The sequence below is a fragment of the Hypomesus nipponensis genome, chromosome 17 (assembly GCF_054491055.1).
Source record: "Hypomesus nipponensis isolate SF chromosome 17, ASM5449105v1, whole genome shotgun sequence".
Taxonomy (NCBI): domain Eukaryota; kingdom Metazoa; phylum Chordata; class Actinopteri; order Osmeriformes; family Osmeridae; genus Hypomesus; species Hypomesus nipponensis.
The window spans coordinates 9579818-9607195 of NC_140377.1; the positions used below are offsets into that span (position 1 = coordinate 9579818).

Consider the following 27378-nt stretch of genomic DNA (forward strand, 5'->3'; position numbering starts at 1 on the left):
AGACAGTAATCAAGCGCAAAATCACATACATTTAAACAATATGCTATGATATTTGGCATAATTTTTACCAAGCTATATCTCAACAAATTATTGATCAACTAAATTGATGTGCTGCAGAGTCTGAAGTCATCATTTGGTCTGCAAAGATAAGTATAGAAAATTAGACATTTATGACATTTTATTTTTTTAAGATTTTAAATTTGTACAATGCTTGATGTCACAACACCGGCTGTAGTGTAATTACACTGAAATTGGCGATGAAGTGAGTTTAAATTAAATATGGCCAAATTGCTTACAAATAAAAAAAGACCAGATGTCTTCTGTTTAATTTCAACAACTGTTGGTAGACCAAACCATTAACAGAATTGATCTCTCTTACCTTTACATGAGTGACTAAGATCCCGTAGAGGAGAGAGATAAGGAAGAGGGTGAGGAATATGCATGTGATGTACCAATTGTCCTCTATCATGTCCAGCACAATAGGCACATGTTTGTTCTCATCAAAGTAAACAGCCTCTTCAAGAATCTCTGAACAGAGGATGGGGGAGAAAAAGTGAATGAGATTTGAATAGTATTTTTTTTTTTACTTCAGTAAATCCAACCCAAACCCTTTTAGGAGCCATAATGTGCATGTGTTTATTAGTTGTTTTGGCTGTTTATGTGGTTTCGATTACTGTCACTCCGGTAATTATCACAGGTTAGTGGTTTCACATTTTTTACCTGTTCATTGGTATGGAGGGGGGGGGGGGGGGTTATAAAAAGTAAGCAGGAACCTGGTTTGGATATGTTGAGGGTCAACGTGATGGTGGAATGTGTCACCCTGCAGGTGTACACTGCCCCTGGTAACCAATCTTGAGCAGGCAGAAACAGCTGGCTCTTGACAATGAACTTCCCCCCGGGTCCTTTGTAGGGAGTAGAGGTGCTGTGGTTCCAGAGCTCGGTGAGGCCATCAAGCAGCCAGGTGATGTTGATGGGTGCAGGGCTGAAGCCAAAGGCCAGGCACACCAGCTCTCCAGAGCCCTGGAGGAGGTTGGCGGTTGGTGGGCTAGGGGTCACTGAGGCTAGGGAATGGAGGAGACAAGTGACGGAGGGTGGGTATGTAAGAATGGCATCTGTGCACAATGTACATAGACATAATCGGAACATTCTTATTGATGGGTTGAAGGTTGTAGTTCAATAATTGAGAAGAAAGGGAAGGTAGAAAGGTTTTTAGTCAGTAGGGACAGAGAGCTATTCAAATCATCACTTAAGGACATAAGGACAATGTTGTTTTAGATTTTTTTAATCAAATGAACACAGGCAGTTCTTTCTAAAACTGAAAACGATCTTGCATCCAAGCAAAGTCAAATTATAACCTTTTACTACCATCTAGTGGAAAATGTCTGTTACTACAAATACAAAAATAAATGCAATATCTCTGGTCACTTCAGTACTTATTCAGGGGTGTGTCTGAAAAAGTGGAAGTGGTCAACAGTATTTACCCTTAGAAAATCTATAATGAGTCAAGTGATGTTAAAGCTAACATTATGATTCACAGGCCATAGTGCTGTGGCAGAAGTCGTATTTCTTCAGTGCTTATGTTCATCACAATCAGTAGATCGGCAATTGTAGTTTTGATCTGTTGCATTCCTAATGTAACCTATAACGTGCACTGATGACATTCACAGGTCTATGATGTAGTGTCTGATTAAGGGTGTAACAAACTGTTGACTGCTTGCTTGTTTTCTTTAATTATTTTAACTGTCCTCTGGCTTTTATGCCTCAGAGAAAGACTTTGCTACCATGACCGTGAGTTTAAACTGGTCCTTATTCTTTTTGTGTGTTTAGAGATAGATTAGAGATTAGATCTATAATCAGCTGGTTATCTAATACTCCTACAAACCCTGAACCTAAACCTAAACACCATTTCCACAGCGGTACTCATGAAACAATGTGATCCCAAGACTTGTTTTTTCGGGGGTAGATTGCAGAGTATTACTTATGTTTGTTTTAGTCCACTCACCAAATACATTCCTAATGGAGCTTGTGACTGGGGCATTGGACGACTCGTGTTGGACCACACAAGAATAGGTGGAACCCTGGTCTTCCTGGGGCTGAGCTATGTTCAGTCTGCTGATCAGGAAGAAACTGCTGCTTTCTGTGTCATGGGCTGGAAAGCTACTGGTGTAATACGATGAACGTAACCTGTTGGCATTATGTACCCAAAACACCATGACTTCTGATGGGTAGAAGTCAGATACTAGGCAGAGCAGTGTGGCGTTGCCAAACTCCAGGTCTGTCGGTGTCACTATTTTCACTTTCGGTGGCTTGGCATCTAATGGATAGAAAAGAAAATAACTCAATTTTGAGACCTTAAATCAATTGATCAAAAATCATTGTAATACAAATAGCATGGTTGACATCAAATACTTGAGGCCCTGTTTATCATCTATTTTGATATTGAGACAGGGTCAATAGGTTTATTATAATTTGGCTTTTCTGTATGTGTTGCGTTACCTCTCGTTTTACTAATATGCTCCTCGTTCCCCTGTTTAGAACAGTGGTGCTTTGCCTCGCAGGATACACGTGTGTGAGCGTGCCAAGTAGTCGCAGACACGTTCAAAATGCTGACAACCGTCTGTGTACCATTGTTGTGGTCCAGGAGTTGGTGAGAAAATCCAAGGTTTGTCAATCCACCAACCTTCCAGCCCACAGAGAAGTCTCCAAGATTTTGACCCACCAAGAGGCAGGTTATGGGCACCTGTATATCTGTCCATAGTTTCTGGAAAGGGGGTCCCTGGATATACACTTCAGCCTTCTGAGAGGAAGCTGGAGATACTGAGAAAAGAACAGATTGTCTCCTATTATTCAGAATCCCATGTGATTGATCTAGCATAACTGTGTGACTAAAATTCCTAAGTATGATATTCAGTTCTCAATGTGGTGCTGTAACTCAGTTGTTATTCAAATTATGTATTTTACATGTTTTTGGCAACACTTTATATTTAGATTTGAATAAAAACAATGTAACTAAATATAAATAACTTGTAAAAACAGGGCAGGTGCATAGGAATTGTTTTGTATTTAAATTGTAGTAAGTGTTGGCTGTATAGAAGATTACAAAAAAGTAAGCTGGCATATTTTGGGATAAGAGTGTAAATAAAAAATGTATGTTGACATCCATTTGGAAAAGCTCAACCTCCCCTATACCAAATTGTATGTGTGTAAAAAGTGTAACAATATAGCCATTTCTATGTACCCACAATGTCGTTGCTATACTGTAAGTATTTCTATGTAGATACATGGTTGTTTGTGTAATCTTCATGTGTTGCCATGTTTGAAAAAAAGTTGTTTTCAGAATCAAGACTAATTGTTAGAACATGAATTGTTAGAACATGACAGTCTACCTGCACACATATTGATTGTTCTGCGGATTGTTTTCTTGAAATCTTTGACCTCACAGGTGAACTCTGACCCCTGGTTCCACTCTTGTTGAGGAATTGTGATGAAACTGCTCACAAAAGATCGTCCATTTTTACTTATCCTGGTCTCACTGGTTGTTGAAGACTTCTCTACAGACCCAGAAAGCCATCTGATCTGAAGGTTAAAGCCCTCACTATTACACAGGAGGGTCTGCTTCCCTGAGCCTCCCTCCGCACGAGGCGCTAGAAGAAGTTCCATAGAAGGGTCACCTGAGGATAAAGGAACAATGTCATATGAACCTCTAAAGCGTTAATGAACCTCACAAAAAGGGTGTCAGTCATAAATCAATTTTACACAAGGAAATACATTTGAAAAGTGCTACGAAGGGTCACACACCAAATATTTTTCCGGTTGACATCGATATCCAGTTTTTAGAGAAGCCCTGGGTCACTTTGCATGTGAAAGTGCTGTCTCTCTGCTGGTGTTGCTCAGGGACGGCGACACGTCTGGTGATTGACTGAAGGTCTTTGGAAGCTGACATTTCAACAAATTGTTTCTCCCCAAAATCTTCACCATCAACCTGAAAGGTGATGTAGAGGTCATGGGAAGAGAGTTGTGTCACGTGACATTCCAGCACAGCACTTTCACCCTTCAATAAATCTGGAAGAATCCTTCTGATCTGCACTGAGGGATCACTTTCTGGCAGCCCTGGGCAGCATATATAAAGAGAGGGGGACAAAAAACATTCGACAGAATGGTGAGATGCAAAATGTACATGGTTAGGTATTTGTGTGCATTTTGCCCTAATTATAATTATTGATACACATGATCTCATTTAGTTAATTCTTACCTGTCAAGCTGATTGTCGTCTGGGTGGATTTTAGGCATTGATGTTCAGCTTTGCATGTTATAGTGATTAAGTTCTTCCATTGGCTGGAGGGAACATTCAGGCTGCTGCTGATACTCTGGCTCGTGTTTCTGGTCTGTGTCACTGAGCCACTGGTGGGATTTCCATCCAGAAGCCAGGAGATGTTGGCGTCATACTGAGTTTGGACCACACATGTAACTGTAACCTCATTCTGAGTCATCACGGTCCTGAATTTGGGGGTCTCCAGAATAATGGCAGGCAAAGTAGAAGAAGAAGAAAGGTGGGCTGCAAGAAAACAAGAGAGAGACAATATTATACATGTTTTTCCATTTGGATTGTTTTATAAATAGAGGCCTGGAGAAAGATGTGTAGAGCATCAAAGAGAAGAATGATTAGTCAGAGAGGGTGAAAGACATAGACATACATATGAAAGAGACAGAGAGACTCACCTGAGCAAATACTCGTGGTTTTTTTGAAAATAGTTGTGCTTTGAAAAGCTTTGCACTGAAACTTTGACCCCTGAGTCCATTTGCCAATGTCCAACTCAAGTTGGCTGCTTAGGCTGAATGTTTTTTCCTTTTCTTCAACACTCTGTAGTTTCCTCTGGACTGGTGAGGTTGTAACGACCTCCCCATCCTGTAGCCATTCCACTCTCAGATCACCTGGATAGAATCCACTCAAGGTGCAGAGGAGGCTGATTTGTAAGTCCCCATTGTCATCGTTCCAGATGGGATATAGGGTCATGTTCGGTGTGACAACACGCTGAACTGATTCAACACAAAAATAATGAAAGAAAAGAAGGAAGCTGTCAAGTAAGGAATCACCATGTAGAGATGTCATTTTAATTCATACATAAGTGAAGCATTTTGCTGACAAACTACACATTCATTCTCTTTGTAACGTCAATTAGAAGCATTTCAATGTTTTTTTTATTTATTCCGTCTACATTAGGTGGTGTGAATAAAGTGGACTTGGAAAGCTGTCACGCAGATGTTAGAGAAAGACAAGCTTCAGTGAACAGAAAATGCCATAAGGGGAAGTGTTGTGTAAGATTCTGTCACCAGAAAAAACCCTAAGTACTGAAAAAGAGAAGTGAAAGGTTTTTGGGGGCAACAGTGCATTTGGAAATCCAGGTGTTACTTCTGGTAGGGCCCGCAATGGAAATTAGTGTTCATGTAATTTTTCCTGAACCATTTAAAGTTTGTTTTTTTGTACGTTACTTCATTTATATTTCATGTTGTCCAGCATAATTTATTTTCACATTGAAGACATAAAATACATTTATATTCATTAATCATCAGAATCAAGACAAATAAAGAGATACAAAAAAGGCTAAACGTTTTTTCCCTCAACTTTTATTTTCAGAATGTGGTACATGGATTAAAACAGAATTCATATTTACAGTTCTGCAACTATTGTTGAAATGACATTGTTGATAAAATTATCTGAATACCATTAAATGAACAATTATCATGAACACACATTTATTGTCTGTTGTTTCTTCATTTGACCTGAAATGATAAGCATAATGAAGAATTATATTCAGAAGAACATTGACATTAATCAACTATTATATATCCAACTGTTAGTACAACAGTCTTCATTAGATCGATCAATCTACAAGGAATTATTGTCATATTTTGGTGTCATTTATTATATTCTCTTTATTCCTTGAATCCTTACCTTGATGGCAGTGGCTGCAATGCTATACAACAGAGTGATGAGGAAGAGGATGATGAAGGTCAGGGCTGCTCCCATGCTGTCTCTCTCTGTGTCCATATCATTGCTACATGGACAGTCTGTCTGTATGAGACACTCTGTGAAGAGGAAATCTTGTCATTCAGTAGTCTTGACAGTTCTTTACTGGTTACCTACCCAATAGAAATTAGCAGTAAGGTTTGAACTCAGCACATTCATTTCAAACACTTCTTGATGACCATATCAGTTTTGTTTTAGGGCATGGATATTATGCATTTTTTCTGTGCTCCATTTAAGATTATGAAACATACAAACCAGCAGTGAAGGTGACCTTGACTTGCTTTGGTAAAAATGTATAGAGTGAGTTTCCTCTTGACAATCCGAATTTGTGGTTTATTACAGAGACGTAGCCCAGTAGAGGAAACAGATGTACATATATGGCAGGACAAATTCATGGCACTACATAGATCACACACAGTAGAACAAGAGGCCAAAAGCTGAACTGTGACACAGATTTGAAATGGTATGGTTGTAAAATAATATCCATTAACTAATTGGGTCATAAGGTTGTTATTTCCCTCAGTTGAATGGAAATGTATGCATGTATAGCTTGCATAAAGGTATGCTTTTAAGTCATGAAATTAATCACTTTATTTACACTGCTACTGCAACTGAATGCCTACACTGAATGCCTACACCTGGTCAAGTTAAAAGAAATTCATGACCAGGAACACTTAATCTGTGCTTTGCATAGTCCAATATTCAGGTGTAATGTACTATGGTAAGAGTTTGTCTACAGATGCACCCCATAACGGAACTTTCCCTAACACTATCCTAAGGGCAGGAGTCCAGAAACAGGAACAGCACAAGACATAAATCAACATAATTATGAATTCAACTTTTTATTTGGTTTTTGATACTGCACTTAAAAGACATAAAACATGTAATTTCATAGACAACAAACACAATAAGCAGAGTATGACACACATAGCACACAACACAACCTCTACTAGGCTTTGCAGGAGGGAGGGATGTTTAGATTGAGGTTGACTAGATTGGGTTTGTTTGAAGTGCTGTCCAGGGTTCTGACAAGCATATTTGTTGTCTTTGGAATGGTTTCATGGTAAACTACACAGCTGAATATTAGATTATTCTTCGTCCACACATCAGATTCCATAGTGAGCTGACTGTAGACAGAGTATATGCTGTTTGTGCCTTGCCTTGCCTCAATCACGCTTGTGGTGTTGAACGAGAACTTGTCTGAACTGTCTGACACAAGCTCATCATCAACGAGCCATACAACTACAACCTCTTTGGGGTAGAAGTCTTTGACGTAGCAAGTCAGGGTCACATCACTGTTGATTTTTTCTGCTGGAGCCAGGACAAAAACTGATGGACGCTGCCATGTTCCTCCTAGAAGTGTGAGAAAACAGTTAAACTATCTTTTTATACCAATAAGAGGGTGGTGGATATGTGCTTTAGATAATGTACAGCATCTATGCAAATTCCATCTAAATACTTTAATCGTCAACCTTTTTTTCTAACCGAGTTGAAGGAAACCAGCTTTAATTCTGCAATGAGAATTGTCTGAACACTAAAAGAGACCTACTTGGGCCTCTACAAAAACATTTCACAAAGTGGCCATTTTCCTTGTTATGAAACACAAGCATTTTCAAAGAAGTGGAAACATTGAATTTCACACAACAAATAACATTTAGTAAATTCTGCTAAATCGTGAGAAAAATTGTCTTACCGTTTTCTCTACTGTACATTTTCATGAATTTATCGCCAAGGTTGTCTATTGCGACACACTTAAATACTGAACCATTTTTCCATTCTTCATATGGAATGAGTAGCTTGGCAATGTTATTTTCCTTCAGACTTGTAAGTGGATTTCCTTTATTATCTTCCCATGTAACATTTTTCAGGCAGTTGGCATCTTTCTGTGTCACTTGACATGTAAGCTGAACCTTCTTGTTTTTAGGGTCCTCATTCTGGAGGAACAAATCCTCTGCCGAAGGCGGGATTATCTGAATGTCTGCCTTAGGACAATCCAACTCACCTGTTGAGAAAGTATAGAGATATCATCATATTATCAGCTAAGATATATGTGACCACATAAACACAATATGATTGTGTAGGCTATTCCTGTGTTGTACGTCTTTCTACTGATTTATATCAGTAATAACATGTAGACAGCGAAATAAAAATGAGAGTGCCATGTAGCCTATATTCATTGCAATGACAGTTATTTAAAGTTAATAGCCTGATAATATCTTTATTTAACAATAGAGAAGGGACCAAATACTAGTGTTTGGTGTTTCAGGCATGGTGGCATGAAAAGAAAATTAAACAAGAAAGATATATTTTAATGTGTTTAACTTACCATCTGGGGATGAATACTCCACCAGTTTTTCTTGCATTGGAGATTGTGCTGATTTGGGGTCGAAGACACATGTGAACTTGACATTTGCATCTGTCCATTCAGTGTCTTTGACCTGGAGATAGCTGGCTGCTCGGTACAGAGTTTTCCCTTCCTTTTTAATCTCAAAAGTTGTGCTGAACTCAGATATCGTCTTAAACGCTATGTCTTCATCATTCTGCTTTTTTATCCATTTGATCTCGTGATTTTTGGGTGAAAAGTCAATGGCAAAGCAGGCGAAGGAAGCCGTCTTATTGTCTTGTATTTCCTCTTTTGAGGGGGCCATTATGTAAAGAGACGGAGACTGCAGGAATTCAACTGAAAAACAAACACACATATGTATGCAGAAGCTGGAAAACTTGCAGAAGCCAAAGAGGAACATGACAACACGATAAAGAGGAGGGGGGGTGATTTACAAATTCCCACTGTATATATTAAAATAGACAGTATTAATAATTGTAGACACGAAATAAAGCGTTAACACAGGCAGCTGAAAGCAGATAGACCCGAACATTTCACAGATTGACCAACATGAAAGGAAATTATGAGCAGCTCCCCAAAGTAGCGAGCTAGAGCATCTTCAATCCTTATATTAGCATGGCCCCTAGGCAGCTTGACTGAACTCGACAGAACTTTATTTGCAACTCCAACATTTCAGAAACAAGTGGAATGTCTGCTACGATCCTGCTGCATTACGCATCTGTTCATAGTTCCAGTTCTTACGATCATGATGATCCATTTTTTCAGATTTCAAATCAGATTTATTAGTTCTCCGTTTTTGTCTTTGAATTGTTTTAACAAGTAGGCTAGGCATACGGTTGCGAGGCTTTTAGCTACTTAAGTAGCCTAATTAGGCCTATTTAGCCTACTAATATCTATATTTCGCGAAGCACAGCTGTTACTTCAAGATACCTACATTTATTACTAAATGCAGGAACACATTTAATAAATTATGTAGTTTGGGCTAAATAGCAATAATAGGCGATTGACACTTTATATCCCGCCAATCAGAATCAGAATCAGAAATCAACTGACACAATATTACACAAAAAACAAACATTCTGCTCTGATGTTACCTATATAAAACCCAAGCCAATTTCAGGCTTTCAATTTGATTTAATATAGTAGGCTACACGTTATTTTTTTGTTGTCAATTTTATTTAATAAAGAAGGCTACAAGTTAATTTGTAGCATATTAATTGAATGTAGGCTAATAATAATCCATATTACCCAAGTAATTGCTCTATATGGCTACACGTTCATGAGATATAGAGTGACAGTCAATAAATGTTTTATATATCAGCACATCTTAATCCTAATCCTATTAGGTTGATCTATTAGAACGTTCATAAAAACAAAGCCTGTCTTACCTTTTTTTTCAATCCCAGCAGTTTTTTTACCAGTAGAATGATCCACGGCACACTGGAATTGCTTTTTCGATTCCCAGTCTTCCCTCCGAACACGTATCTGACTGACTCCAGAGTACTTTCCGTTGCTCTGTACAACCGGGTATTGAACGAAGTCCGTCATGGCTGTCCCGCTCGCATCGGTCCATTGGAAGGTCAAAGAGGCCGGCGTGAAACCGGTGGCAATACAGCCCAGAGTCACCATATCTCCGGTTGCAGAACCACATTGTGCCAGTGGTAACACAGTCGGGGCAGTTGGAGAGCCTAGAATATAAATGTTTTACCATCACCACAACTTTGCCTCACAAAGTTTACACATCAGATATTACAGAAATATACAAACAAACACAAGTCTAACTGTCTTTATGGCAATTATTGAATTAAACGTTATTCGAATCTGATGAGACTGCACTATTGTGTCCTTAGGCTATAGCCTACTCATCGTTTGACGGCCATAGGCATTACATTTTAGTAGGCTAGCCTATAATACCCATTGTAGCTCGAGGAAATTAAAGGAGATTTCCACTTTTAGATCTCGATAGTTATAATAATAGGCTATTCATAGATTGACGCATAGAGCCTTTTAAATTACGTTATCAATTACGCATAATTGACTAGCTCAAATTGACTGATATAGTGTCCGTTTGTCCCCCAGTCATAAGCTATCACAGCGCAAACCCATACAAAGCAAACAAAAAAGTAAGTTTAATAGGCTACTTTAGACTACATATATAAGTATTTGTATTTTTTCTTGCATTCAAATTTTAGCTATCCCTAATAGCTACTTAGAATGTCTCCATACATTAATTTGCTGTTACCGTTAGTCTGATGAAAAAATTTATCAGGCTATGTTAAAAGTCATCCTCAAATATTTCGCCATATAGCTTAATTTAGAAATATTTTTTTCTGAATTGATTGTCTTACCAGAAGCAACCGTAACCCCGGTGCCTTTTCCCCAGTAGTCGAAAGCGTTGTCACAGTGTCAATAACCCATACATACTCAGCTCGAAAACTATCAATTCAACTGTTACTAATATGTTGAGCCTGTCGTATCATGAAGCTTATTAGGCTACTCATGCGTTATGGCATAGTTTGTGTTGGCCTAAACGTAGGCACATATGCTATATAGTTATTTATTTAATATAATATCAACGTAATTCACGTAATCTACCCCACTTGATTAAATTGTATTTCTTACCTGATATTACTGTAACCATGGTGCCTTTTCCCCAGTAGTCAAAAGCACCATCACAGTGTATTGTCTGATACATGCCTCACACCTTTATCTTGTGCAATGACTAATCCACGTTAGCCTATTGATTCATCCGTTTTTATTTTGTTATTTTTTTGAGTAACAGTAATTAGGAATTAGTTTAGAAGCATTTTACAGTTCAGACTAAATCCTGATTACAAGAGGCTCTTCTGATGACTTAATCTGTTTTTGATGTGTGTTTTAAATTTGGTGTCATTTTATCCATAGTTTTCTAAAACAATAATTTTCAACAACAAAAAAATACAATATCAGTTTGAAGAGCAGATTTTGACCACTTACCAGAAGTTACTGTGACTTGCGTCCCTTTCCCCCAGTAGTCAAAATAGTGATCACTGTGATATTTTTTCTATTTTTCTTGCTCTAAAACCCCAAATCCAATGCTTCAGTGATTTTTAAGTAGCCTAGTTTGTTGATTGGCCCCAGGCCCCCCATCCCACTCAAATGTGTGCTTAACATAACATAGCATATAACTTCATGAGTTTAAGCTTCCTTTTCCTATCCACGGTCTCACAAACACACGTGTCAAAGTCAAGGCCCGCGGGCCAAATCCGTACTCTTGTGAATTTTTATTTGTCCTGCATGTCAATTTAAGTAGGCTACTTAGTTTTTGGCCTGCTGAGCTTTGGTTAGTCTAGCAGCTGTGCAGTGGCGGTTATAGACACATTTTACTGGGGGGGCCAAGGGGGGGGGGGGGGGGGGGGCAGTGTTTTTTTTTTGTATTCTGTCAGCTCAGGGGGGCCACAGGGGAGGCCAGGGACTTTTTTACAGGGGCACTGGCCCCTGTAGGCCCCCGTGTAGAAACGCCCCTGCCGGGACGCAATCAGGGCGTCTCGACCAGAAATTACCATTGGACAGTCTCTCGCTCGCTCTAAATACAAAATCCCCGATTTCCGGGAGATTGGATAGCATTTGTGGGCGTCAGGGAGCCGCTTTTGAAATGCGGGAGAATCCCAGAACTTCCGGGAGACTTGGGATGTCTGACATTAAAGGTCAATTTTCTTAAACAAGGCCCCCTTGGCCCCCCCAGTAAAATGTGTCTAGAACCGCCACTGCTGCTGTGTATTCTAAACAATGTCTGTAGATGAGGCACAACTGGGAATTATGCTTATGTCTTGTGTTGAATGACTTTTATGGGGACAGTGTCTGCCTTGGTTCTTCGCCCCCTCTGTTTTGGCTCGGGTGGGAACGCAATTGATCCACATCTCCATGTAGCGGGAGACTTCCAATGCCCCCCCCCCCCATCTCCATGCAGCGGGAGACTGCCGATTCCCCCCATCTCCATGCAGCGGGAGACTGCCGATTCCCCCCATCTCCATGCAGCGGGAGACTGCCGACCCCATATCTCCATGCAGCGGGAGACTGCCAACCCCATATCTCCATGCAGCGGGAGACTGCCAACCCCATATCTCCATGCAGCAGAATGCTGCCGACCCCATATCTCCATGCAGCGGGAGACTGCCGACCCCATATCTCCATGGAGCGGGAGACTGCCGACCCCATATCTCCATGGAGCGGGAGACTGCCGACCCCATATCTCCATGCAGCAGAATGCTGCCGACCCCATATCTCCATGCAGCAGAATGCTGCCGACCCCACATCTCCATGGAGCAGGAGACTGTCAATCCCACACCCACCTCCCACACCCACCTCTCGTTGATGGTTTGTGTATACTTGCAGTGCTTGCTAGTGTTGTTAGCTGGGCTATATAGACATCCTATTTATCAGTGGCACTAGCCGTTGAATACCTGCCGTATGTTTTATTATTATAATAAACTGACTACTCTTTTTGATAACTTGTGAAGTCTACCGGTTGTTCACCGAAGCACCATTCCAGATCCTTAGTTCAGACCATTCAATCGAACCATTACACAATGAGGAAACATTCTTAATCAGAGCCCCTGTCCCCTGGAACAAACTTATCATTTCAATCAAGGGAGGCTGGCACTGTCTTGGTGTTTAGGGCTACATCAAAAACCCTTATATATAGTCTTAGGACCAAACTGCTGCACTAGTTCACAATTAACCAGTGTGGACCTCACCCTTACTGTTCCAATAACTGTTATCAATCCCTTCCCTCCTACTTTCTCTTCTCTCTACTCCCCTGTGGTGTGAGGGGTTGAGCTGTTCACATCTGCCAGGTCACCGGTCTGCCAATGTTGGATCTAGTCTCCATATGGACATCGGTCTTCTATGATGGACCATGCAGAATTCCCAGTCCTTTAATGTCCATCTACCTGACTATGCTGTGATGTGCTGATCTTACACTTCCCAACCCTGTGGTTACCACTGCCTAAACTGACATTCGCCAACTCGGAGCACTGATTTGGAACTCTGTGTTTCAATGTCCTTTTGCACATTTTTAATTATATCTCTCCCAAGGTTTCTTCCATTTTCCAGTTTTTTTTCCCTTGTCTTCCTTGAGGGTTTAAGTGGTTGAACTGCAGTTCTATGGGCGTATTGGAAGACGTCTGTGACATTGCTTATAAAAACGACAGTACAAATGCAATTTGATTTGAAATATGATTTGATGTAGTCTGGACGGTTGTTGATATTTTATCAAGGCCTCCCTTTCCAACATTCTCATGATTGCCTACATTGCCTGCCCTGCCAATACTGTCCTTTCACTGATCTCAGTCAGATTGTTAATGAATCAACCTCATTTGGCCCTATATTACAGCAGAAATTGAGTTATACACTGCCAGCTAATGGTGTCAAATTAAGAATAGCTGGCTCTTTTTAGTGTGGAGTACAGCATGTGTACATGTACTGCAGACGTATGAGTCTAATGAGTTTGATGAGTGTGTCTGTGTGTGGTTAGGATATTTGAATGATGGTGTGCGCTCTATGTGTTTGAGGCCTGTATGTGTCTCTTCAGTCAAGGCTGGCAGAGTGACTAGAAGATTGATGATGTAGACAGGTTTAATATTAAAGGCATACTATGAAAAGATTCAGGACACTGTGCTGGAGTGGTTGGGATGACACTAGATCTGGGTCTACACAAATATTAAGTTCGCTTCTTCCCTCGTTCAACTAGCTAGCACAGTATTCTCCTGCTATCCTTCTCGTCTTGGTCAGGCCCAGAATCATTAATGGTAACCATGGGCATTTCATTCATTTTGGTTTCTACCCACATCTCCTGAAGGTCTGTCAGTATGTGAAAAACTGAAAATAATCTTTGCACAGTGATGTAAAGAGGAAACACCTGTTCTGTCAGTGTTGAATTTTGTCAGTAACTTCCTCTCTGTTACAGCGTATTGCATAAATAGTTACAATAGTTAAATACCTATAAACACATTGTATTGACCTTAAACTAGAATGCAAAAACTTATTGAAATTTGTAAAATTTGATTCATTATGTTTTAGGGTTCACTCCTAATTTTTAAGTTTGACTTATAATGCACGTTACTACAATGTTTTAAAAACTGCGTTTTACGTTTTTCACAAATTATGTTTCAAGATTCAAGTTTACTGCCAAATGAAACACATACAGGTACAGGTACATTGGCAGTCTTTGGTTGTGCTTCTCTTGACAGTTTAAGGAGACCTAAACCTCAAATTACAAATATAAACCTTTAATAAATACATCCTATATCATCCACTATTTTTCTTCTTATGCTATTCTCACACTGTGGTTATTCTACTATACGTATTCTACTATTTGATGTATTGTATTCATGTGTAAGCCTCCATTTTCTATGGCAGGACTCATTTGCAAAAAAAGAAGCATGGTGTCAGAATAACTGAGTTTCAATAAAGTATGTATAAATTGTCAAATGTATCTGTAAACAAAAATACCAGATCATTGTAGTTAACTAGCATTTATATTTCAAAATGATCTAGTTCATACTGTATTTCTTCTGTTTAGTTATGTCCATTATAATTGGTAGTGTAAGCCAAATATGAAATTAGATTTCCACACATCGTAACATTAAATAGGCAAATAGGCCGTTCAAGTTTTAAGCATGCTGCCATGTAATGATCAGGCATGCCATTGAGGTTTTTGTTATGGTATGTATCACTGTGGTTGCCCCCATACACAGTGACACATACCATGACAAAAACTCCTGTGTTTGATTAATGCCTTTGTTCCAGCTTGTCATTCAAATTACTTTCAGTTTTCACAAGTAGAATGTCACAGTAAATGCTTGCTTAAGATATTGCATTTCAAGTTTTACATTTGTGCCTTGTCCACTGAGACTGTGAAAGATAGTCCTTCACAAAAAAAACTAAGTTCATCTAGGCGATTGCAGCATAAGGGGAACCATACTGTACTGTATAAAGAACATGACAGTTGCCAGTAAGCTTGTCCATTGGACACAATGGAAATCTGTGTCCTTTCTTTCATTGTTATTCTGTAATGTTTCATCAATTTTTAAATTACATTTACATTTATTCATTTTGCAGACGCTTTTATCCAAAGCGACTTCCAAGAGAGAGCTTTACAAAGTGCATAGGTCACTGATAATAACAACAAGATAGCCCCAAAGTATTGCGGGTAGCCAAAAACAAGAAGCACACATTGTGAACAACCAAAAAATAAGTGCCAAAGGAAAGAGAGCATGTAAGCAAGTTACAATTAAACAACATGAATCTTTAAGTGCAAGTGTACCTGTAGAAAAGCAATCAGCAGTAAAATAAAATAAGATTCTCTAAAATATAATACAACAGTTTAAATCAGCTACCACTAACCAACAAGAGCAACAGTCTCTAAGCAAGAGTCATTGTGATCCTTGAGGAAACTAGCATTGGGTTCAGCAAACCATTCCTAAGTACCGTTGTACTCCCGGAACAAGTGTGTCTTGAGCCTTCTGTTGAACGTGGAGAGACAGGCTGTGTCTCTGATGGAGGTGGGGAGTTGATTCCACCACTTGGGGGCCAGGCAGGAGAAGAGCTTATGTTGGGACCGGAGGGTCTTGAGTGGTGGGACCACAATATTTAGAACTGTTAGTACAATGCTGACACAAAGCATTATTTCATATAGCATGTTTCATTACTGGTCAACCAATTAAGGCCAAAACTGTTAGTTGCACTGATGTAAGCAGTTAATCAACAATCTATTTGTTCTTCATGTACATCAATGATTTTCACATTGGTTTCATCATTGCGCTTGTTATTGTATTGTTTAACAACTCATCCAAAACCTTACATTGCATTTTTCCTGTGGGGAAATGCAGTTATACATTCAGATGACCGCTCAATAACACTATTTCTTTCTTTAAACATTATCAAAGGAAACATGTATGCAATTCTGTGCTACAAGGTTGCTGAACAGTATAACAAATCTGTAGGGCCTGATATTGTAATGATACATGAACACCGTTTTATTTTAAATGTTTCTCAAAAACCTAAAAAGGCTCCACAAATGCTCAGTTTATGAAATGTAGTGTATTCTCAAAGACTTTGTAAATGATCTAAGGCCTTTGCAAATCACAATAGTACAGTTTGTTCATCTGCAACAACATGTTGCTCCATGAGGTTTTTGTATTGGGGTTTATCACTGTGGCTATTCCAGGACACAGTGACTCAGCCCATTACAAAAACTCCTGACACGGACTCTCTCAGATTTCTACTGCCGCCATAACTTTTTGCAGCCATTTCTACATGGATGACTGTGCCGTGCATACATTCAAGGTATGTCATACATATTAGAGGATTTCTTCTTTTTTTAACACTTTGAAATGCCATACAGAAGCTAAATGTGAAGTGCACATCTCTAAATTAGTTAACTGCATGTTAAGAACTTACAGTACTGCTAAAAGCAATGGTCATTTTTGTAAATTTGAAATTGTAAAACATATACATCCAAAGTGTGCTGAAGACTTCTTAATGTCCCTGATGTCTAAACCTGCATTTTCTCATTTATAATTGTTAGTTTTCATCAAGTCAAGTTAGGGAAATATGTTTTGGTCATAGCCTGTACAGTATCATTGTGTATCATCCCAATTTATGTGGTTGAATACTGGACAAAAACTCTACGGTAGTATGATTCACTGTCTCACCATAAATTCATTCCAGTTGTGTACATCATGGTTAAAAGGCAGTATTTTGATTAAAGTGGAAAACATGCTTATGTATACTCATTGCTACAGTGTACTACCCACCAGAAAATAATAATAATAGTAGAAAGTAGAATGTCTCAGCTGCAGAGGTAGAGGAGAATGTTGTGTCTGCTGACCCAGCTCTGACTGCTGAGGTTTTTGTCATGGCATGTAGCACCGTGCCCCCGTAGTTATCACAATGATACAGGCCTGTACAAAAACCTCCTCTATCACACCACACTGCTGCTGCACCACCATGAAAATACCGTTAACAGTTTAACATTTTTACGGTTTCAAGGGAGTTTGACTAAAATTAGGTATTCACTTTTACCTGAGAAATTTGTTGCACTTTTGTTCAGTTGACTCCGGTATTATTCAAATGTATATAGCACACACTGATGTTTGGAGCCTTGGATCAGAGACGAGTATGTTGTGAAGATAATAAGAATGACCAACAGTACAGTCCCTATGTAGCAGTTTTCTCTCTTTTGAAGACATACTCTATTTGTGGCATACTGTAACATTCTAAACCTAACATACTGTGGATATTGCAGTCATTCTTCTGTAAAATATGGGTAACATTGTAAAGTGTGACACCTAGGGGTGTTAGTATTTTATTGTTGTAACAAGCATAGCTGACATAAAGGAAATGATCTCTCTGAGGTCAGAAAGCTCATTTTATGAACAAACTAAATACAGAGATAAGAAACAACAGCTGGATTACAGAAAAGCAGGGGGTTGAAAACCAAAGGCAGTCCTCATCTGTTACATCATATATGTTCCTGAAAGCTTTCTTTAATTATTTAAAAATAATTACAGTAAATTAGAATAGTCATGTGAAGATAACAATGCATGTTATAATGTAAGATATAAATAAGGAAATATAAGGTAAGATTTGGATTGACATGACAATGAAAAGTGCTTCCATTTCTCCCAACACACCTTATTACTCTGACACCATGGCCAAGTGATTGGCTGGTGGTTTTAGCACTAAAATTGAATGAAGGAAGTTAAGCTGTGAGTGGGCATCTGTGTTAGCCTGGCTGCCAGCCCAACTTCTCCGCGCCCACAAAAAAATTTGGTCGGGAAGTTAGGTCTGGAGGGTCTCGTATTGGGAAGAACTACATAAAACCAGGATCTGGACGGACCAATGAAATTGCCAGGGCAGGCTTTATATGATGATGGACAGATGATCAACAGTAACGTAATCAACAACGTCACAAAAGAGCCCTTGGGTTGAATTCGTTTTCAACAAACAACATATTACGTTGCTCTGATTGGTTGTAGGTCTATCAAATTGAGCGTACAGGCATTTGTTTTACGAGTTTGGTTGAAACACGCCCCGTAGTCACAGCCCAACGGAGAGTGGGCTCATATTCTGACTAGAATTATGAGTATGACAACGTCAGGCTACATCTGTGTACTACTACAGCAGTAATTGTGAATACCCACAATCTAGTGGCTACACACAATCATCATCACATTATGATCAGAATGATCTGGTTCCCACCTGGGCTAGTTTCTCTTGTATTTCCCTTGTACATGATTACATGTTTACATGTACAATGTACCGGTATACCTGCGTACTAATGCTTGACTGTGCATCAAGGCAAGCAAGTGGACTCTTCTGTCAGACTCTTGTGGAGATTTCCTCATTCAGGATAAAGTGATCTTTATAGAAAATTGCTCTCCATTCCCTCAAACTATTCCCCCAAACAACATGGATAGCCTACATTAGAGGTAGAGGTGAATGTTGTGTCTATGACCTAGCTAAGACCTAGCTTCCCCATGGATTCTGCCTTATCATGTGACTCCAGTTGCCACGCCAATGTATCCAGTAGGCCTAACCACTTACACTTTGAATCTTTGAATCACACAGTGAATTGCTGTTGGTGCCGGTGATGTTTTTTGATTGGCATTTAACTCTGTACAACTATCATCCCTGCAGACATATTCCATCAGTATGCCTGCGCCTCATCCAGTAGGCTAATTGTATATTGAGGGCTAAGTTAGTTACTTCTCAGTGTGAGAAATGGTTGAAATGCGTGAGAAATACAATAGGTTCCGTGAGAGCGTGAGAAATGGCTTAAATGTGTGAGTCTCACGGCGAATGCGTGAGACTTGAGAGCCAATTCTAACCGTTACAGACGATAAAGGGAATCTGAGATGGACCTGTCTACAAGGCAACGTATCTTTTTCACCACTAGAGGATAGTGTTTACCTGCTATATGGTTTAATTTTACTGATCAGCTGGCAGCCAAGGATAACGAGCCAACACAACCATGTCTATCTCCTTCCTGTCATGTGTGCTTGGGAAGTGTAGGGTTAGTTGGTTTTAGTTTCTAGCCTAATGCTTAAGTGTGCGCAGGAAGGAACTGCATTGGCACCGGTGTAGCTGGTGGTAGCTGGTGAATGGTGTAGCCCCCCCAATTATTTTAGCTATTTAAGTTTCTAGAAAAAAGCAACAAAATGCCCCCATGGTGGAAACCAAATGACCCCCCATCCAATTCATTCTGGAACTGAGCCTGGTGCCTATAACCAGTTGTCCAACTGTTCAAAATGTGGAACTGTGTGTGAAGAGATGAGTATGAAGTTGAGATGGACGTTCGCTGACGTAGAGATCCCCGATCCGAGAGGCATTTTACATTTTCATGCAGCCAAATACTCTTTATTTTATACAACTTAGGACGTTGACAGCATTGACTGATTGGCTATTATCTCAGACAGAGGCGATGGTTTGTTATGTTTTAGTCAAATGTGGGTGGGAGCGCTTTTTGGATGCGGCTTTTACATTTTGGATGCGGCCCTTGCGAAACAAGAGGTTAACTCACTGACGTCTACTGTATTACCTTGGCCCAGTAGGCTACTTATTCTTGAGACATGGGCTGGGACAAAACACGTCCAACAATCGAAACTGCCTTTAAGTTAAACATTTTTCAATTGTGAGGGATTCGTAATAGATTTAACACAATTTCCCCCTTCAATTTCATTTATTCATCATTATATAAAATCTAAACCAATTAGATGCCGATTGAATAATACTTAATAAAGCATTATTGGCTCATTGACGCTCTGGATAAGAGCGTCTACTAAAGGACTAAATGTAAATGTCATTGCAAGGGAGTTTATTTGTGGCCCTGACAGTTTCTAGACAGTTTCAGTGCCGCAGGTGCAGCCACAAGGGAACAGCAAAGGGGAAGCTGCACTCACAGAACTCTATTATTAGACAACCTAGAAACCATCACAGAATGACTGTTAACAGCCCTGCTGCTGTACATTCTGTACATTTGCATTTGTCTAATTATCTAAATATATAATACCATATGTAAATGTGAAATATTTTAGTTAAATTATTAATAAAAGCAAACTATTGTATTTTTCCACTTGATGTTGAAGAAGATGAAGAGGAATCAAAGGAGAAACATGTTCTGAAGCTTTATTTCTGATTTATTATATATTTGATTAAAAAGTGTTTTTAAGGCATCAAAAGCAGAAGAAAGGCATCAAAGAATTGCACACATAGATGGTGAAGCAAACATCTCTTACAATAAAAAAGTTATCATCCAGTTGTATACACAGATTACATTCAGTAAAGTGCTCTATTCTGCCGGCAACACACTTAACAAAAACCTCAGTGGTGTTGATGCAAAAGGAAATACATTAAGATTAATACAGCAAGTCATTTTGTCACGTGTAGAAAAAAATACATTATTTCATGGGTCATTGCCGAATAATTGGCAATGGCAATAGACAACAAAATAGTAAACTACAAATACTTTTTCCAAATTGTTGCCAACAAAACTTTTACCAAGTGGTTGATATCATAATGTGTTGCATGACATGGATATGATATATTGCATAATGTACTGTTCATCGAGAGATCAAAGACTGATATCCTGGACAGTGCACATGGCCATCAACTCCAAATTCACTTCTTCATCTGGAAAATAAATACAAACTCAATTTAGCCATACTGTACCAGAAAGATGCTCAGCAGTTGATCTGATTGAGTTGATTAAGAATCAGAAGATCATTATACAAATACAAATACATATGGCACAAAACTGTATTTCAATTAGAATGTAGTGTTCAGTTAAACATTTTTTTCAGTAACTGTAGCAGTACCTTGGCAAGACTGAATAGCATGCTGTAAGTGAAGGAGAGGAGGAAGAGAAAGATGAAGGTAGAGGTGGTGGACCAGAGGCTCTTGAATTCATCATCTTCATCCCCTTCTTCTCTGCAGCTTAGTGCAAAGGCTGTCTCGGGTTCTGGAGCTAATGATCAAAAAGGGACAGAGAGGTCACGAGGAGGTCATATACTGGGAACACTTTGTTTTTGTGTATGTGCAACTGCTTCCTTTCATTTAAAGATGTGACATTTATTTTGCAGTAGCTATTTACTCATCGTCAACATAAACTGTGCTACTGTACATATTAAAGTATTGACAGAAAAGCAATGTTCTAGTATTCTTAGTATTTCTGTTGTTGCATTGATTAAGATGCTTTGCAATAGGATGAGCAACTGTCTTAATAACTATGTCAATTTGATTTACTTTAGATTAGTTGCTCTAGGCTAACATTATCTAAATGTTTTAGGTATTAGTTGATAAAAGTTTTTTTCTTATTTTTTTGTGTTATTTTAAATACAGTATTGTCATAGTCATTGCAGCATGGACTAGATAAGACATAATCACTGTGATTGACATGAAACAAAACAAGTATTATGCAAAAACATTTATTAAAAAGCACATGCAACAAAGACCCAAAACATCAACTTACTGACACCATATAAAGCCAATATCACACACAATAAACATAACAATGACAGTATACATTTTTGGTTAACAAAGACTGTAAAAAGACACAAGTGGTGACTAGATGGTGACAACATTAGTAGCTTCACAGGACAGAAACACATGCAGACAGATACTTCACGTTAGAACATTCAACCACATAACCATTGTATTATCTTATTTTTCACAAGAGTTACCCTGAGCTTTGGACACAGTTTTATGCTTTGGGACAGAGTTGTCATCTGAGCCATTATGATGGGCAGCGCAGGTCACATGCACGTCTTTTTTTTCCCACTCATCCTTGGTTATGTAGAAAACACTGGTAACCAAATACTTGGAGCCGTTAGGGATTTTCCGAGGCCAGCTGGTAATTCCATCCTGGTATGTTTCATCGTTCTTCCTCCACTTGATTTGGTAGTCACATGGAAAAGAGCTGGTCATCAGGCATGACAGAGTCACGTCCTGAGTCAATTTCAGCTCTTCTTCTGAGGGGATGTTGACAGAAACTGTAGGAAGTTCTCCACCTGATAATGACATTGTTGTTAGAACCGTCTTTAACTCAGGGTTGCCATTAAGCTTGGATGGCAGCCCTCCAAATGTTTTTAGCAGTTGATTATTTGTGAAGTCATTTAAGTTTGCTGGTGCTGGGCATTGTGTTGTGCATATTCAGTTCAAATTCAGTTTGGTAGTAGGTGAGATAGCATACTTTCTGCTTTTGGAGACTTAGGTGTTGAGGAGTCTTCATTTTCATGAGGAGAGAGGCAGTTAACTTTTTACAGGGAAAAAAGTAACGTCCATGTTAATATCAAGGTGATAAACATACAATAAGGTAAATAATGATGTGTGGGTGAGTGACTTTAATGAAGGCACATGCATATGTAAGTATTATAGCACAACATCATTAAAGTGTACCATTAGTGATCTTCTCAGTGATGGTTTTTCCATGGTGGTCAACTTCACAAGTGTATTCAGGCTTGTTCTTCCAGTCTGTCATATTGACCTTCAGAAAACTGTTGGCAGAGTAGTGCCCGAGCTTCTTTACTCCAGGCCATGTTGTGCCTTCAACAACTTTGTTGTTCTGCTTCCACTTGACTGTTAAGTTGTCTGGAGCAAAACGTTCGATCATACACAGCAAGTATTGGGTGCTTCCATTTGATACGGCCATCAAAGTCACTGTGGGAGACTTGATCTCTAAACAAGAGAAAGTAGCAATGAAGTTGGCCATTTTGTTAATTCTGACAAACTTTCAACAACATTCTAACAAATCCTAACACAGAACTATAATATGATAATACATAAGATCGTTTGGGGAATAAATAAAATGATTGGACCATTTTACATGTAATCAAAAATAAACAAACACCTCACCTATTTTATTGATGGTGACTGATTTGCTACCACCTGGATGCTCTACGGCACATTCGACAGTCTTGGTGTCTTGGTCCCAGGTGTTCTGTGGGATGCGAACATGACTAACTCCCATGTACTTTCCTCCACTCTGGACAGCGGGGTATTGAACAAAGTCCGTCAGGACACTTCCTCCACTTGTCCATTTGAATGTCACAGTGCCCGGACTAATGCCCGTAGCAAGACAGCCAAGAATGTATTCGTTACTGACTTTGTCTCCACATTGCCTGAATGTAAGTAGGGAGGATGGAGCCGCATCTGCAATATGAATAAAATATCATCAGCCTTTTATTTACTCTCATTGGTTGGTCAACAAATGAAAACCAACAGTGTTCCCAAGTGTTCACACCTTTAGGTATATACATAATGTAGTCTTAAAAGTCAAAAATAATGTTTTTCTGGGGATTTAACTTGATGCTCCACATTGTAATTATACAAGTAACTATAGTAAATATAACATGTAACAGAAATATGAGTTAGTAAGGAAAAAATTCACATTACACATGCTATGCATTGTTTTATGTACAGCAGGTGCCTACTAGATCAAGATATCAGCCACATGCATAACATCATCAATCCAACTAGCGAAGTTCAAGTTGAGAATACCTTTTTACAGAACTATGAACTTAGTGGTGATTCCAAAACAGCATTCTACACTTCACTTTTCAGTACAGATACTGTACCATATGATACAAACAATAGCACTGCTGTAACTTTCTGAAAAAGCATTCCTGAACATGTTCTACAAATACAACGTGACAAACAAACCACTTCTGCTTTATTATACAGGATGTTAAAACCTAGAAATGTTGAGAAATATCTATATTTTAAGGAATTGTGAAGACAAACATTTCTTATTTTGCTGAACACAATCTATTTGGTCGACAGGTTATGGTATAAACAATTTATATAAACTTTGAGGATACTCCTAAAAATACATTTTTCTATTGAAAACTAGTAAAAACGAGTTAAGGAGTTAAAGTGAACTTACCACTTAAAACGGTGACTTGAGTCCCATTACCCCAGTAGTCAAAAGCATCACAGTGCTCTGTCTCCACTCACTGCCTGTGCAAAAACCTTCCTCACATAAAATAAGTCCTATAACTCATGAAAATTATGGAAATCCAAATAATTCCAAGATATGATCCCTACATTTCCAGAAAATTAATTTTAAGGATATATATTCTAAAATGAATGATTGTTTAAATAAACCTTTTTTTGTTCATGTTTAAAGAACACCATCAACACCTACAAATATTGTATTAAAAGTTCATTTCCTTCAGGGACTTACCCTTTAAATGGAGTTAAATGGAGTAGTCATGTCTGTTGACTGTTTGCACACGTTCAGCTTGTATTAAATAATTGGTTTTACACCACGGTTTTTGAACACCCATGTTTCACTGTGGCCCCCCACCCACCTATATCACCGTGATATACACGAGAACAAAAACACCCAACTATTTTTCAACAGAATCCTAACTGGAGGCTGCTCCTTGCAAAATAATGTATTCGAAAACAGTGTGCCTGCAACAAGACACTGAAGTCCTGTATGTAATTACAAAATACAAATTTGACATTGTTGTTTAAGCTGACATCTTTTTTGACTAGCCACAACCTTTTGATCAACAATGTAAATTTGGTTTGACAGGAAGGTTGTTAGCTGCTGATCACTAATTCCTTTTATACAATAGCAGTTGTGTGTGCATTTGAATTTGAATTGATAATTGTTAACACTGTCAGAGGAGCAGACAGTTTTTGTATGGTGAAAAATCACAGTGCGCCAAAATACGCACAATGATGCACACCAGGACAAAAACCCGTTCCTCTCACTAAAAAACCTCAGTGGACACAAAGACAAAGTTACAAGATATTTACAGCATACTACCTGTTGTATATGTATATTGTATGTGTGTGTGGATCAGGCATAAACAGGATGGATACAGAGACGTTTGTGAGTATTAATTGTTGTAAGATACAATATCATTGTAATTCCCTATGTGCAGTATCTTAGTTATGGTATATTGCACTATATACCTAAATGAATCTACAGGGGCATGTGTGATCTGAATTCCAAGAGATAAGACATCTAACTGGGTTTGAATTATTTATTTTTTAGGTCACTCTGTAACAAGTTGGTTTAAAACAAATGTAGAAAGAAATCCAAATGTTTCTAAAAACTAAATATTTTATAATATAATATATTATTTTATAACATATTGCACAAAATAAAAAATATATACACAATTTGTGAATGCATTATTGTGTCGAAATGAGCTAAGACAGTCCCCTATAGTGATTCCACAGGGAGTAAAACATCACATTTACAAGTTACAGTATATTGTATGCATATATCTTTTGTCATGGGGAAAAAGCAAAGACAGTGAAACTGAAAGCTCTCCAACATGAATACTCATGTATAAAATACTCGATGTAGAGACCAGTTTGAGAACAAAACTCCAGTAAGTCGTAAATCGATCTATTGATCAATCTATTGATCTATCTTTTGTATATAATTTAACAGTCAGGATAGAAACATAACATACAGTTGTTTGTTAGTCTTTGTGATTGCTATCCAATACCAGCCGTGAAATGTAGAAGTGATTTGTAATTGTATAACTGCTAACTAAAAAATTGACAACGAACCACCCTAATATTGGAAGCAAAACCTGTCAAACTTTAAATCTCATAACAATAGGGATGCATTGAAAGGAGGAATGTCCTTATGAACTATTTTTGCTTCTTAGTGGACCTCATATCCAAATCAAATCAAATATTATTTGTATAGCCCTTTTTACAAGCAATGTCAGAGTGCTTCAAATACTTCCATAGAACTGCCCCTTAGCAAACCTAAAACCTCAAGGAAAACAAGGAAAAGTCCCTGGAAAAGTTCAGCTTTCTATGCATGTACAAATTATTTGTTTATCATTAAAAAAGGATTGGTGGCATGTATTGATTGTACAAAGTGTTCTTAAGCATGATCGTTTGTACCTTTGAATGATGGTGTATCAAATGTTTTGTTTAAAAAATATGAGGTGAATGGTGAGTGGCTTGCTGTTCAATAGTATCCAGCTCAGTCATACAGACTGAGATAGAAGGAAATTATTTAGTTTTTTTATTACAGTAAGACTTATTTTTGACTGCTCGATTCTCCATGACTCAGAGATTCACTTGGATTCTCACACAGAGACTGTTCATAGGGAGTAGTAGCAGGTCTGTGAAGAGGTGGTGAATGTGTAATGAGTATTTATGTATAGAAGAAGCACATTCAAACAAGTTTGCTTTGGGATCAGACATTTTCCTTCCCAACTCATGTAGGAAGAGTTTTTGTACACATCTACTGTTGTTTTCAAGAACAGTGTATGTCGGGCACAGTAATACGCAGCTGTGTCTTCAGTCTGTAGACTCTGTCCTGTTAAAGTCAGAGTGCGACTGGAACCCTCTGCTGTTAAACTAAACTTATTTTTTAAGGAGTCTTTGTTCTCTAAGCCTTTTGTATAAATGCTCCCAATCCATTCCAGTCCTTTTCCTGCAGGCTGTCGAATCCATGCAGTCCAGTAGCCACCAGGACTAACAGAGTAGGAGACCTGACAGGTGATGGTCAGTGCTTGACCTGGCTGGACAGTCATAGAGGCTGGCTGGGTGAGTTGTTCACTGTTCACACCTAACAAAAAGACATGATAAGACAATGTAAAAGTAGGTAAAAATAACATATTTTGTTTATATCAGATAAAATGTCTTTTATGAGCTGTTACTGCCCCCTAAATTCTAAGAGACTCACAGGATGCACCTGCCAGCAATAGCAGCAGCAGCAGCAGAGAAACAGAGAACATGGTTGATGGTGTTGAAGATGAACAGGAGGGAGCTGGTCTTCTCTACTGATTGTGAGACCGTGTTCATACTCTCTTTATACTGTATGCAGAGAAGGAGAGGAGTGTTGCCTACTTTGCATCCATAGCACTTCTTAAAAACTTAATGAAAACTCAAAAACTCAAGAACTTCAGCACTGAAACCAGAGCAGTAAAATAATGTTTAATAACTATACTTCATTGCAATTTACCACTTAACTTTTTTG

The 27378-nt window shown here is 38.6% G+C and overlaps 2 protein-coding genes across 2 annotated transcripts; both read right to left on the minus strand.

Annotated features, from left to right (window-relative positions):
- Positions 1 to 27136, minus strand: LOC146253418 (uncharacterized). The gene is made up of 16 exons (XM_084676836.1): positions 27085 to 27136; positions 26661 to 26967; positions 11349 to 11401; positions 9761 to 10060; positions 8355 to 8708; positions 7722 to 8030; positions 6979 to 7381; positions 4720 to 5075; positions 4253 to 4555; positions 3799 to 4110; positions 3387 to 3671; positions 2497 to 2817; positions 2003 to 2314; positions 774 to 1061; positions 380 to 528; positions 1 to 138 (listed from the first exon to the last, which is right to left on the minus strand). Exons 1-16 carry the CDS (start codon positions 27134 to 27136, stop codon positions 130 to 132), a joined length of 4113 nt encoding a protein of 1370 aa, XP_084532962.1. The 3' UTR covers positions 1 to 129.
- Positions 21036 to 24700, minus strand: LOC146253419 (immunoglobulin heavy constant mu). Its single transcript, XM_084676709.1, has 8 exons — positions 24697 to 24700; positions 24298 to 24354; positions 23268 to 23564; positions 22812 to 23090; positions 22606 to 22668; positions 22097 to 22423; positions 21233 to 21381; positions 21036 to 21047 (listed from the first exon to the last, which is right to left on the minus strand). The coding sequence occupies exons 1-8, from the start codon at positions 24698 to 24700 to the stop codon at positions 21036 to 21038; spliced, it is 1188 nt and encodes a 395-aa protein (XP_084532835.1).
- Positions 27137 to 27378: the final 242 nt, after the last annotated feature.

What these genes read in the sequence shown, in the direction of transcription:
- LOC146253418 (XM_084676836.1), bottom strand. Translation starts at nt 27,136, where the DNA reads ATGTTCTCTGTTTCTCTGCTGCTGCTGCTGCTATTGCTGGCAGGTGCA. An exon ending in TGCTGGGATTGAAAAAAAAG is followed by an intron (nt 8,709 to 9,760) that starts GTAAGACAGGCT and finishes TTTGTTTTTCAG; the next exon opens with TTGAATTCCTGCAGTCTCCG. An exon ending in AACAATCAATATGTGTGCAG is followed by an intron (nt 2,818 to 3,386) that starts GTAGACTGTCAT and finishes TTCTTTTCTCAG; the next exon opens with TATCTCCAGCTTCCTCTCAG.
- LOC146253419 (XM_084676709.1), bottom strand. An exon ending in AGTCACCATCAATAAAATAG is followed by an intron (nt 23,091 to 23,267) that starts GTGAGGTGTTTG and finishes TCTCTTGTTTAG; the next exon opens with AGATCAAGTCTCCCACAGTG. An exon ending in AACTGTGTCCAAAGCTCAGG is followed by an intron (nt 21,382 to 22,096) that starts GTAACTCTTGTG and finishes TTTGATCATTAG; the next exon opens with CTCCAGAACCCGAGACAGCC.